Source organism: Nuphar pumila, chromosome 6, assembly GCF_984573655.1.
Source record: "Nuphar pumila chromosome 6, dmNupPumi1.hap1.1, whole genome shotgun sequence".
In the NCBI taxonomy this organism is placed as follows: domain Eukaryota; kingdom Viridiplantae; phylum Streptophyta; class Magnoliopsida; order Nymphaeales; family Nymphaeaceae; genus Nuphar; species Nuphar pumila.
Window position 1 is genome coordinate 41226448 of NC_143254.1, and position 11471 is coordinate 41237918.

General features: G+C 40.1%; 1 protein-coding gene across 1 annotated transcript; it reads right to left on the minus strand.

Moving 5' to 3' along the window:
* Window positions 1–7453: 7453 nt before the first annotated feature.
* Window positions 7454–10856, minus strand: LOC149834708 (transcription factor bHLH123-like). Its single transcript, XM_090009434.1, has 7 exons — window positions 10519–10856; window positions 8930–9533; window positions 8516–8632; window positions 8360–8425; window positions 8131–8196; window positions 7993–8049; window positions 7454–7764 (listed from the first exon to the last, which is right to left on the minus strand). Exons 1-7 carry the CDS (start codon window positions 10854–10856, stop codon window positions 7615–7617), a joined length of 1398 nt encoding a protein of 465 aa, XP_089865560.1. The 3' UTR covers window positions 7454–7614.
* Between the last annotated feature and the right edge of the window lie 615 nt (window positions 10857–11471).

Below are 11471 nucleotides of genomic sequence, written 5' to 3' on the forward strand. Positions count from 1 at the left end.
TAGCCAGGTATGGGAGTCCTCCGGGAACGAACCAATCTCTCTTTTTTCTTTTTTCTTTTTTTTTATAATGAGTAACCCTTAACAGGGACCCACCTCCCAGAGAGGCAAATCCTGAGTGGGGTCCACGATCACCATGCCTTATGTGGCCCACCTTTGAAAGTTATGGACACACCCATGCGCCAGCCGGGTAACTAGTCAGTTTGTAATCATTTTTTGCTGCACACCAGTATTCTGATAATCAAACAACAATATTGTAAACGGGCTAGATTCATTGCTTGAATGTTATTCAGTGAACCAACATAAGTTGTACGTTTGAAATCAAACAAAGTAGTGGACGAACAACGTTTTTGCATTCCTTTTTTTTATTATTGAAATCTTTTGAATCATGATGTTACAAGTAACAATGCATGAATGATATCCAAATACCTTTAGTTGGGCCCGTTTGTTGCATGGGAAGATGACCCGTTTACGGAAGGGAGGAGCTGATACAGAAGGGTCCTTAGGGTGCCTTTGTATGAGCCTCTTTCCCTTGTTTGGGGAAAACAGGAATTTGATTCTTTTTTATTTCTTTGTCCAAACAAGGGCAAGAAGTTGGAAATTCCCTGTGCACCACAAATCCACGTGCTATCAGCATGGTAAATATAATAGAAACTGACCTAAAAATTGTTTCAAATCTTATCGTCTTTACTAGATATTTACCTGAATCCACTACCCTATTTATCATTGGCGTTTTTGCAGGAAACCCTGATGTATGCTCTATAATACTGCTTCTGTAGTCCTAACATGACTCTTACGTAGATGGTTCACGTATGTGGGGAGAGCATACACAGAGAGAGAGAAGGGTCAACATTAAGATGGCAGGGGATCAACAAAAAGTTGAGCTTACGAACAGAGAAAAACAAAATACAACAGAAAGGAAACAAAAAATACCCAAAATAGTGGGCTGAGAGCCCGAAGGCAAACACAAAACAACAGGACCAACCAGGGTCCCGAGGAGAAGAGAGCAGCAGGTGGGGGAGGGAGAACATCGGAGAACAAGAGCAAGATTGCGTAAACATCAGCCAGGATGCAAGAAACGAGCTTATTGAAAAGAACCAGAATTTGACGGAAAATTGCATTATTGTGAGCCATCCAAACATGCCCACCAGGTAGTTAGACGCCAAGCTCAAGAGAGAGAGAGAGAGTTTTGACATGATCAAAGAATCTCCTAGAACAAGATTCAAGAAGTCTTCTTCATCGTCTAGCTGCATTCCTCTTTGTATTTCGAATATACCAAAGTTCATATTCTTACCGTGTTCTTTAAATACTATGGAATACGAGAGGGTTGTGTATGTTCGCCCCCAATGATTCACTGAATCCCACGTCTGTGTTCGGGGCTTTGAATGAGCACCACGTATACAAGCACATGGGGCTCGTATTCCCGTGTATGTTGACATAACTTTGCATCGGACTCTGGTGTTATTGCAAAGACTTAAGTACCCTTTATTGCTATTCTTCTCATAAAGTGATGATTTGAGAAAATGACAAAAATGCCTTTCATTCAAAAAAGAAAAAACAAATAGTTCAAAAAAAGGACAAACATGTCCTCCATCCAGAAAGTCGAGGATGATGTTGACTCTTCAAAGTCTTCTTCTTTTTCTGTTCAAAAAAAGGACAAACATGTTTTCTTCTTCTTTCTCCGTAAAACACTGTAAAACCCTTTCTCTCTCTAGAGAAGAAACATGTTCATCTCGTTCCGGTGACGGGTGTTCTACGAAATATAAATCCCCCCTTCTGTAAGGGCAAAAGGCCATGAACACATTGGGAGGAGCCCTCAGACCCCCCTTCTGTAAGGGTAAAAGTTCTGAATCAGACTCTATAACTCTTCAAGTTGAATGATGCTACCCACACTGGGAGGAGCTCTCAGACCCCCCTTTCTGTAAGGGTAAAAACTCTAAATCAGACTCCACAACTCTTCAACTCCAGGGAACGAGATGAACACCCATCACTGGAACGACGGCTCCGCTGAGACCTCCTCGCTAGGGAGAAGAAGACGATGTGGTGGAGCTTCTGCTGGCCATCCTCAGCGCGACTGCACCGACTGGGTTGCTGTCGAGGAGGAGGGCGAGAACGGTGACTCTTAGCTTGGGCAATCTTTCTTTTGATGATTGTGGTTGTAATGTATCGTTGAAGTTAAAATAGGGAATGAAATGACAATAGAAATTGCTGAAAATTTACAGAAATAAACTAGACTCAATAACGAAGACACCACTTTTTACGGATTTGGAATATGACCTCCGGTTAGGGAGATATGACTCTGACAAGTTGGTCCTAATTTGCGGAAGACACTACAAATCGCTATAGCGATTTGCGGAAGACACTACAAATCGCGGATTTGGAATATGACCTCCGGTTAGAGAGATATGACTCTGACAAGTTGGTCCTATATTGCGGAAGACACAACAAATCGCTATAGCGATTTGCGAAAGACACTACAAATCGCTATAGCGATTTGCGGAAGACACTACAAATCGCTATAGCGATTTGTGAATCGCTATAGCGATTTGCGGAAGACACTACAAATCGCTATAGCGATTTGCGGAAGACACTACAAATCGCTATAGCGTTTCGCGATTTACGGAAGACACTACAAATGCTACAAATTGCTGTAGGAAAGCCCGATAATACTACAAATCATTGTTGGAAGGCCCAAAAATTTTTTGGTCTGGAGGGCGCTGCCCCCCGAGCCCCCCGCCAAGGGCGGCCCCCCCTGGACCCCCGCCCGCTGACCGCGCAGCGGGATTCGCGCCGGGGGGAGCCCCCGGACCCCCCTCCTGTAAGGGCAAAAACTCTAAATCAGGCACACAAGTAGAGAGAGAAGGGAGAGAGAGTGAGAGGGTTGGTGTTCATGTCCTTCTCCAGGAGGAACCCTTTACCTCTCTTGATTTCTTCTCTACAGAAAGAGAGGGTTTTACAGTGTTTTACGAAGAAGGAAGAAGAAGAAGAAGATGACAATGCAGCAATGTAGGATCGTCTGTTGGATGTGCACAGAAGTAGAGAGAGAAGGGAGAGAGAGTGAGAGGGTTGATGTTCATGGCCTTCTTCAGGAAGAACTCTTTGTTTTCCTTGATTTCTTCTCTAGAGAGAGAAAGGGTTTTACAGTGTTTTACGGAGAAAGAAGAAGAAAACATGTTTGTCCTTTTTTTGAACAGAAAAAGAAGAAGACTTTGAAGAGTCAACATCATCCTCGACTTTCTGGATGGAGGACATGTTTGTCCTTTTTTGAACTATTTGTTTTTTCTTTTTTGAATGAAAAACATTTTTGTCATTTTCTCAAACCATCACTTTATGAGAAGAATAGCAATAAAGGGTACTTAAGTCTTTGCAACAACACCAGAGTCCGATGCAAAGTTATGTCAACATACACGGGAATACGAGCCCCATGTGCTTGTATACGTGGTGCCCATTCAAAGCCCCGAACACATACGTGGGATTCAGTGAATCATGGGGGGGGAACATATAACCTGTTTTGATGGAATACACAATATGCACAACTATGATAAGTCAAAGCGTACAGTTTTCTTAAAGCATTGTTAGTACTTCAAGTGAACCTATCATTTGCCGTACATAATGAACATATACCAACCTTCAACTTTTGTTAAGTTGCTTGACATGAGAATCAAGCATCTATTACTCCTTATATGTATTGTTACCATTAAATTTGCCATTTTTAAAGAAACACGTATGAACTTTGGTTGAGATTTGGAATCATCATCTTCTTCTGATCACTATATACATCAACTTTCTTTGATTGAACGACTGATTAATAAACCTGTGCTAGTTAATTAGTACCCCATTGCTTCCAGGTTGTACCCCGCCACTTTCGACTGTCAGTCCCCGTGAGGCATGCATGGAGATTGATCGACTACCTGAAGTTTACTTCATAGGGAGGCAGGTCCGTTAAGTGACCCGTGTCGTAAGAACGTTCCTTGACATCAAGGAAGGAAAAACAAAACAAAACGGTGCTTGATGGTACCTCAATTGGAGCAGAACACTTTTAACTATTAAATACCATCAATTCTAGCATTGATGCATCTTTCCATTTAGACATTATTCTGAATGGTTTACCATGATGATCCAACTTTTTAGATTTTGTTGCTATATTTCTGATGTTATGGGGAATCAAGAAAGGCGCATGTTTTAAGTGTTCACCTGGGGAATAGCAGTGATGCAAAAGTCATAAAGGTGTAGAAGTTATTGTTTTCCTTTGCAATGAAGTATCAACTTTAATTTGGAGATCTCATGTACTTTGACATGGACTAGACTTGTTTTCACAGAATACTGTCTTAATTATTGTAGAATCTATCAAAACTATGCATGTTCACACTATTACAAAGCAAAATTCTCCACCTTATCAAATGAATTCTTTCGTTAGAATATCCAAGTCTAATCGATTCTCTAAAATAGAAAAGCAAAATGAGGAGTGGGGAAGATACCTAGCCTTGAGAGTAATATGGTAATGTTCCCATCTGTTTCAATTTCAAATTAAGTAAATTCTTAGTACCGTACTTTGGTCTGAGCTCAAACGTCTGATAATTACTTTTTTAAGTGTGTTTCTAACTTTCTATTCCAATTAATTAATGAATAATTATGCCTGTGCTGCAAAGTTAATCAAGAGTAGTTCCCTTGTTCCCAGATTAAACCATTTAAAGAGTATGTGAATTTATGCCGTTACATTTTTTTAAATATTTATCAAGGGGAGACCCTGGTTCAGGTGAAAGCAGATTCACTGATCGGGGCCTAGCACATTTTGTGCTTTTATATTTATGTGTTCGGCCCCAACCACTGTGCGCCACGTAGTGCCTGCCCCCTCCATCAACAGGGAAGCACGCACGCTTGGGAGAGATTAACACTATGCTATATGATCAACCCCTAAACCATTAAAACTTCTCAGTCATCCCCTCTTGCCCACCAGGGAGCCCACTCCTTTTGCATTAGGGCAAGGGATGTGCATCCCAAGTATCAAACTCATGCCATCTTTCAATTTGGATGCCTTATGCCGACCCACCTAGCCAGGTTTGTTGAGCCCTTGTGGGTGTATTTATGCTGTTACTTTGATGATGGTCATGATAATCATGGATGTCATATTGGTGCATCTGAGCCATGGACATCAGCTTATGATGATTATGATGGTTGTGGTGCTGGTGTTCATACTGCTGCTCCATGATGATGATACCATGCTTGTAATGTAATGATGATGAAAGCTGAAGAGGTTATCAGGATGTTGATGAGGACCTTGAGATGTTAATAAGCAATAGCTATGTTAGCTATAATAAATTTAATTACAGAACTCGGTTGTTTAAATTTAAATGCACGCCCAGGTGTGTTTTTTCTGAAAGATGTAACATAATTATGCTGTAATATAATTACGCTTTTAAATAAAAAGACTGCAATATCTAGATTCTCGGGGTTCGCCACTCAAGGGACAAACTCATTACGTGGGATGTAACCCTGAACAACTATAATCTGCTTATGAACGTTGCCAAAGCAGAAGATTATTCATCCATAATCTCTCTCTCTCTCTCTCTCTCTCTCTCTCTCTCTCTCTCTCTCTCTCTCTCTCTCAACAGCTAACACTCTAAGAATAGAGCAATATGCCTACCAATTTCAGTGATGCAATGTAATAGGACAGGTAAAGGAACCTATATATATGACTGTTTGGGCTCGGCTCGTTAAAGCTGAACCCATGCTCATGCTCTGCTCGTAAACTTGTCATGAGCAGAGACCAAGCTCATTACAATCTGAGCTCTACGACCCAATCATGAGCTGAATTGTATTAAAAAAAGTATGTTTTTAAAGTGTGTCTAAGCATTTGCCACCCTGCAGGTGGATTAGGAATCCACTAGTTAGAACTCATAGGGGGAGATTGTTTTGACCAAATCTGACCTCCATGTGTTAACCATGGTCAAAATATTCCTTGGATCATAGTTTTTCAAAATAAAAATATGTTTTCTTGAGATAAAAAAAAAATTGTAGGCTGTTGATTTTTCAACCCTTGTAAAATCTGACATATACATGAGAAAAACATAATTTAAAGGTCATTTTCTATTAAACTTAATATATTAGATCACATCAGTTGAACCGAGCTGAATCCCTGCTCAGCTCGTATACGCTTTCCAAAGTGCTTGTCACATGGCTCGCTAAGCTCACTTTACGAGTCCCAATGAATGAGCGAGCCAAACGACCCGAACTCCACCAGCAGCTCACCTCGTTAGTCAGCCGTTGCGATCTATAGACATTTGGCATATCTTTATTTCGAAAAGAAAAAAAATGGATCTCTCAAAAAAGATTATTAATCAAGCGTTCATCATATCACGAAGTGAGTACGAGTTAAGAATGCATGTTGCGCGGCTGATAAGGAAGAATATAATTCTTTACACCTGGATGGAGCGAAGTGCCTTCAGTTGTTCACTGTACGTTATTGCAAAGAGTCTTGCTAACAGAATCTCTCATGTTCTTGAGCAGATGGAACTTATAAACAGTGGACCCACCCATATGTGCGTTCAGGCAAACGCAGATCTGGGGGTGTCAACTCTAGCGTAGGCCCTTGTCAGCACATGCATAATATCACAACTCTGTTAAATTCTCTCTCTCTCTCTCTCTCCAAAAAGATATGGACAAAAGGTATAAGATGAATATATCGAACAGATGGGATTCATTCTCTTTTGCCAGTATAGCATCAATCATGATATTCCTGCATATTAGCCTCCCATTACTCTAATACAGCTTTCTCTTCTCCTTTTTTCTTGCAGATAGCGGTTTATGGTTTTGAATGTGGATTCTCTCCTAGCTAGAGAGTCTTTTTGCTTTTGGCTTTGTCTTGCACTGCCCTTCGAACCGATGAGATGCCACTGCCCCATATGAAAGCTCAAGCTCTCTCTCTCTCTCTCTCTCTCTCTCTCTCTCTCCCCGTAGAGAATAATGAATACCCAGAAAAAGAAAGAGACAGTGGGGCACCCTGTGAATTCCACTACCACATCAAATATATATAAATTAGCAAAAGTTAGATACCCTCATAAAACCAGCTCTACACTCCCCAATTCCGGAATTCGATCATTCTTTATTATTTTCTAAATCTTGTGGTCGCTTGGTTTTGTATTCATTTATCACGGACACATCCCTCCTTTTCTCCCTACACTTCCCTGCTAAGTTTAGACATGTCTCTAAAAACAAAAAAAATGAGATGCAAGTTTACAGTTTTATTATCATTGTTCTTCAGATATTTTAATCAGAATTATTACATACTAAAAATTCTCTCCAACCAACCTCAAATATTGTCCATCCAGTATAATTTCCCCTGTAGCTGTCCCAACAAGCCCTGTCCCTTAACTGTCACCTCTTTTTTTTCGCTTTTGAAACCAAAGGATACAGTCATCCTTCTTCTGATGTCCTCTTTTTCTTCCCTCTTCTTTTTCTCTTTCACATTCTCTCTCCCCCTTTCTTTTTCTTGTTTTCATCTCCTTCTTCATTACTTTTCTTTCTTCAACTTAATTGTATTCTTTTCACAACTTGCTTTGGGCTGAAACCCAACATGTGGAGAATTAGTTCCTCTAATTCCTATTTCTTGCTTTTTCTCTACCTGTAATTCCCTCCAAAAGTTGGTGTCCAGAAATCGGCTGCTGTCTCGCTATTCACCGGGAATGTACTGGAAATTGGGACCAGGCATAGTCCTCTACTTCTCAGATCCTGTTTGGGCCCTTCATGGTCCTTTGATTTATCAGGATTCTGCAATTGAATAACAAGGAACTATTCCTTTTTTAACATTGAGACAAAGTATTCAATTTAAAAAAAATGGCAATAACAGGCATAAAAACTATATAACAAATATTACATGAGGTATCCGTGGCAGAAGTGAAATAAGCACTATACAAATGCCACAGCATGCTTCACCCTAGCCCAAAAAGAAAGGTAGAAAAAGTGGCAATAGTTTTGAAGATTATCTTTTTTAACTACCTGGGGATGTTGATGTTGCATCTGAACTCCACTTTTCATATATGGATTGCTTAGCGCCTGCAAGTATAAAGTGCTAAAGTCATAGGTCTTTTCTAACATTATGAATGCAAAGAAGTTGGTGTGAAAAATTCTTCTTACATTGACTTGATCATGGAGGAATTTGATGTACTGAATTGCTTCATGAAGGACTGATGCTGTATCAGTCTAAGAAAACAAAAAAGGTATGGAATTGAGGAAAGCATGCAAGCACTTTTTGCATATTCATGAACTAGAAGAAAATAAAGAAGAATAAAAAGGAGAGAGAGAGAACATAGATGGTTTCAACTTTCTAATATATTGATCAGAGAAATATGGTGAAGCAAATCACCTTTCCAAAAGGCGAAACGAGCTGCTGCAGAGCAGTAATTCTGTCACCCAATTTCTCCTTACGAACCTGTTAAAGCGAAAGCGATGAATTTTTAATTAAGATCATATTCAAACAAGTATGTCTCTCTTCTATAGAGAGAATTGCCTCTTTAATTACCTTGAATGTTGGTAATGGTGATGGTGTTTCCAATCTGGGCCTTTTGAATGTTGATTCAATATTGCTACTTTTCTTCACGTCTGATGAGCTTGCATCACCAGTTTCTTCAGAATTCCTCTGAGAAAACAACCAAAAAGAAAGAAAACTCTAAATAATACAATTTGATGAAAACAAAAAGTAGATATTATTCTATGTTGCCCACAAGGTCTGCGCCCATCGGTTAAGGGTGACTTGTGAATATCACCAAGTTGACAGGACATCTCAAGCTCAAAACCCAGGTGGTAGGGGGGTGGGGGCGTATCTCTTGCCACAAGGTCGAAACTGACAGTACTCCCCGGTGGATATGAATTTTCCCTTGGCGTAGCAAAAAAAAAAGAAAAAAAAAAGAATATTCTATGTTTCTCCTGTTATTACCTTTGGCATGATGTTATGGATATTGTGCTTCTCTTCATATGTTGGAGCAAGAAATTGTGAAGGCGAGGAAGCATATAGAGTTGGTCGAACCTCAGATGCCATGGTCGTTGATGCATTCCAGAAAGGAGCATTGTTTGAGAACTGTAATTGGTTGTTAAGTTGCTGTTTGGGTGGCGATGAAGATGAAGAAGATGCTGGTTTGAGAAATTGAGGGAACTTAGACCAAGAAGGAGAGAACTCGTCCGAAAGTAATGACTGTGAATTCAATCGGTAGTTCATAGATGGCATGCCTAACAGTTGAGCTTCCTGATCAAGCAGTCCCTGCATCACTGTTGAAGGATATCCATAACTGCTGATGTTATTCAATAGAATACTCCGGCCGGCGACAGAACACTCATTGGGGTTCAATCGTTGTTCTAGACCAAACAAGTTGTGTTGATGCATTTGCTTGATCGCGCTCATGTTCGAGTCATCCCCAGTAGCCCAATCCTTTTGGAAGTGGCCGGAGGTGATCGATGGATCGTGCCGGTAAACCGTCTGGGAGTTCAGGTCTCCATCTTGAAGCATCGCCTGTATGCTGCTCTCTGATCTTCCACCACCGCGCCTGCATGGAAATCAACATATTGTCAGTAAGAGTATTAGATACAATTCACAGTAGAAAAGTAGGCCATGAGTTGAACATGGTAGATTCTTGAGCAATTTGCCAAATTCTTTTGGTTCTAGAATATAAGAAGATCCTTCATCTTTAAGTGATGGCAAGTAGAAACAATTGAAGTACAAATATATGATTAAGATGCCATTAGTAAAAGATTTATTCTTGCAACACATCATCAGATCTTATATGCGTTGACAATCATAGCCCATATATGGTAATGAAATAATGATTTTTTGCACTATTTCCTTGAGATCCCTTCAAAGCTAAACAATAGTGCTTATTGTGGTTTCTCCATTTATCACCAGAAAGGCATTAGCTCCTGTAGAATAAAAATAATAATATCCAAAATTCTATCACCCATGTGAATTCTAAACCATGTACAAGATCATATTCAGAAAATCACTTCATGGGCAACAAACCATCTCTGGTACTAAACTAAAATATTTCTCTTGAATAAAAGAAAAGACTAAAATATATAGTTCTCCATGAATAGTCGTTACCAACTGAACAAAAACTTCAAATTATTCCTACTCAAAGCTTTGGGTACCTCAACGACTGATATACGTATGGTACTGATTTTCCTAAAATAATTACTAAATTGTTGCAATTTAGTTTTAGATACATGTCACGTTTGCAATCTTCAAATATCGATCAAAGACGTCCTTCAATTTTTTTTACTGAACCTTCAAATTTTTTATTCAGATTGCTTGAAAAATATATATACACCGATCAAAGATCGAATTCTGTTAATTTTGATTAGTAAATCTTAAATATTTTTTTTCTCTTAGTTATCCTTAATTTACCTAATGAATCATAACATTTCGCAAGGCAATTGCACCCTCCATGCTATTCTTTCAAGGGAGAAAGCGAGAAAAAAATGAGAAAATACTGTAAATAACTCAAGACCACTGGCTCTGATATTGCTCATACTCACATCAAGGCATGGCTCCAATCCTGCGCCACTGGTGGTGATGAAAGGCCGAAACCGAGGAGTTGCAAGGACGAATCCATTAGCACGCCGCTCGAGTCCGGCTTATGCGCCTCGGTGAACTCCATGGGGCTGCCGCCTGACATCGAGGCCGAGTGGTTGTTGACGGATTCCTCACCGGACCTCGCCTTCATCTCCGTGATCTCCGACGACCATCCGAAGCTGCCGATCTTGCTCATGGCTGCTGTGGCTGTGCACGCCGACGCCGAGATCCCACTGTATCCGCTGCCGCTCCTCGCCCACCAATTGCCGGGGCATACTCCGCTCTTCATATCCTCCGCCATGGCCACCACTTACACCTCTCTTCTTCTTCTTCTTTCTCTCTCTCTCTCTCTAACTCTTTGTGTTGATTTGTTTGTCCGAAACTGGCGGTCTAACGAAAAAAGATGCGACGAGTGGTTATATATAATAGAGGCACCAATCGTACAGTGCGCGGAAACCGCCGGACCCTGGTTGACAAATCTCAGCCCATCATCACATCAACCTTTGATGATCATACACCATTGTTCAAGAGAGAGAAAGAGAAAGAGAAAGAGATGAGACTTTGAAATTCCTTTTGCCTTCTCCATAAAGCGATGTAATTTTTTTCCCTTCTGTTTTTCACTTTTCAACTCTGCTTTTTGTCATTTTATTATTCTCCGTTTTTTCTAGTGGTTTTTTATCCGATGCCACGTCATCGTTACAGATCCTCTGTTTTTGAGAATTTCAAAAAGCTGCCAACGTATCAGATTTTTACAATAGCACGCTCCAACTTTTCTATTATTACATCTAACTGCCTTATTATGTCAAATCATAGTCAGAATATCACTTCACGCGATTTTAGTTCCGAGATTTTAGAAAACCTATACAACCCCAAAAACTTGTGATATTTTCAAAATATTGCCTACTTTGAACATATC

Coding starts and splice junctions, on each gene's coding strand:
- LOC149834708 (XM_090009434.1), bottom strand. CDS start 10,856: ATGGCGGAGGATATGAAGAGCGGAGTATGCCCCGGCAATTGGTGGGCG. Junction 8,050..8,130: donor TCCTCCATGATCAAGTCAAT/GTAAGAAGAATT, acceptor TTATACTTGCAG/GCGCTAAGCAATCCATATAT. Junction 7,765..7,992: donor TGCAACATCAACATCCCCAG/GTAGTTAAAAAA, acceptor ATTCAATTGCAG/AATCCTGATAAATCAAAGGA.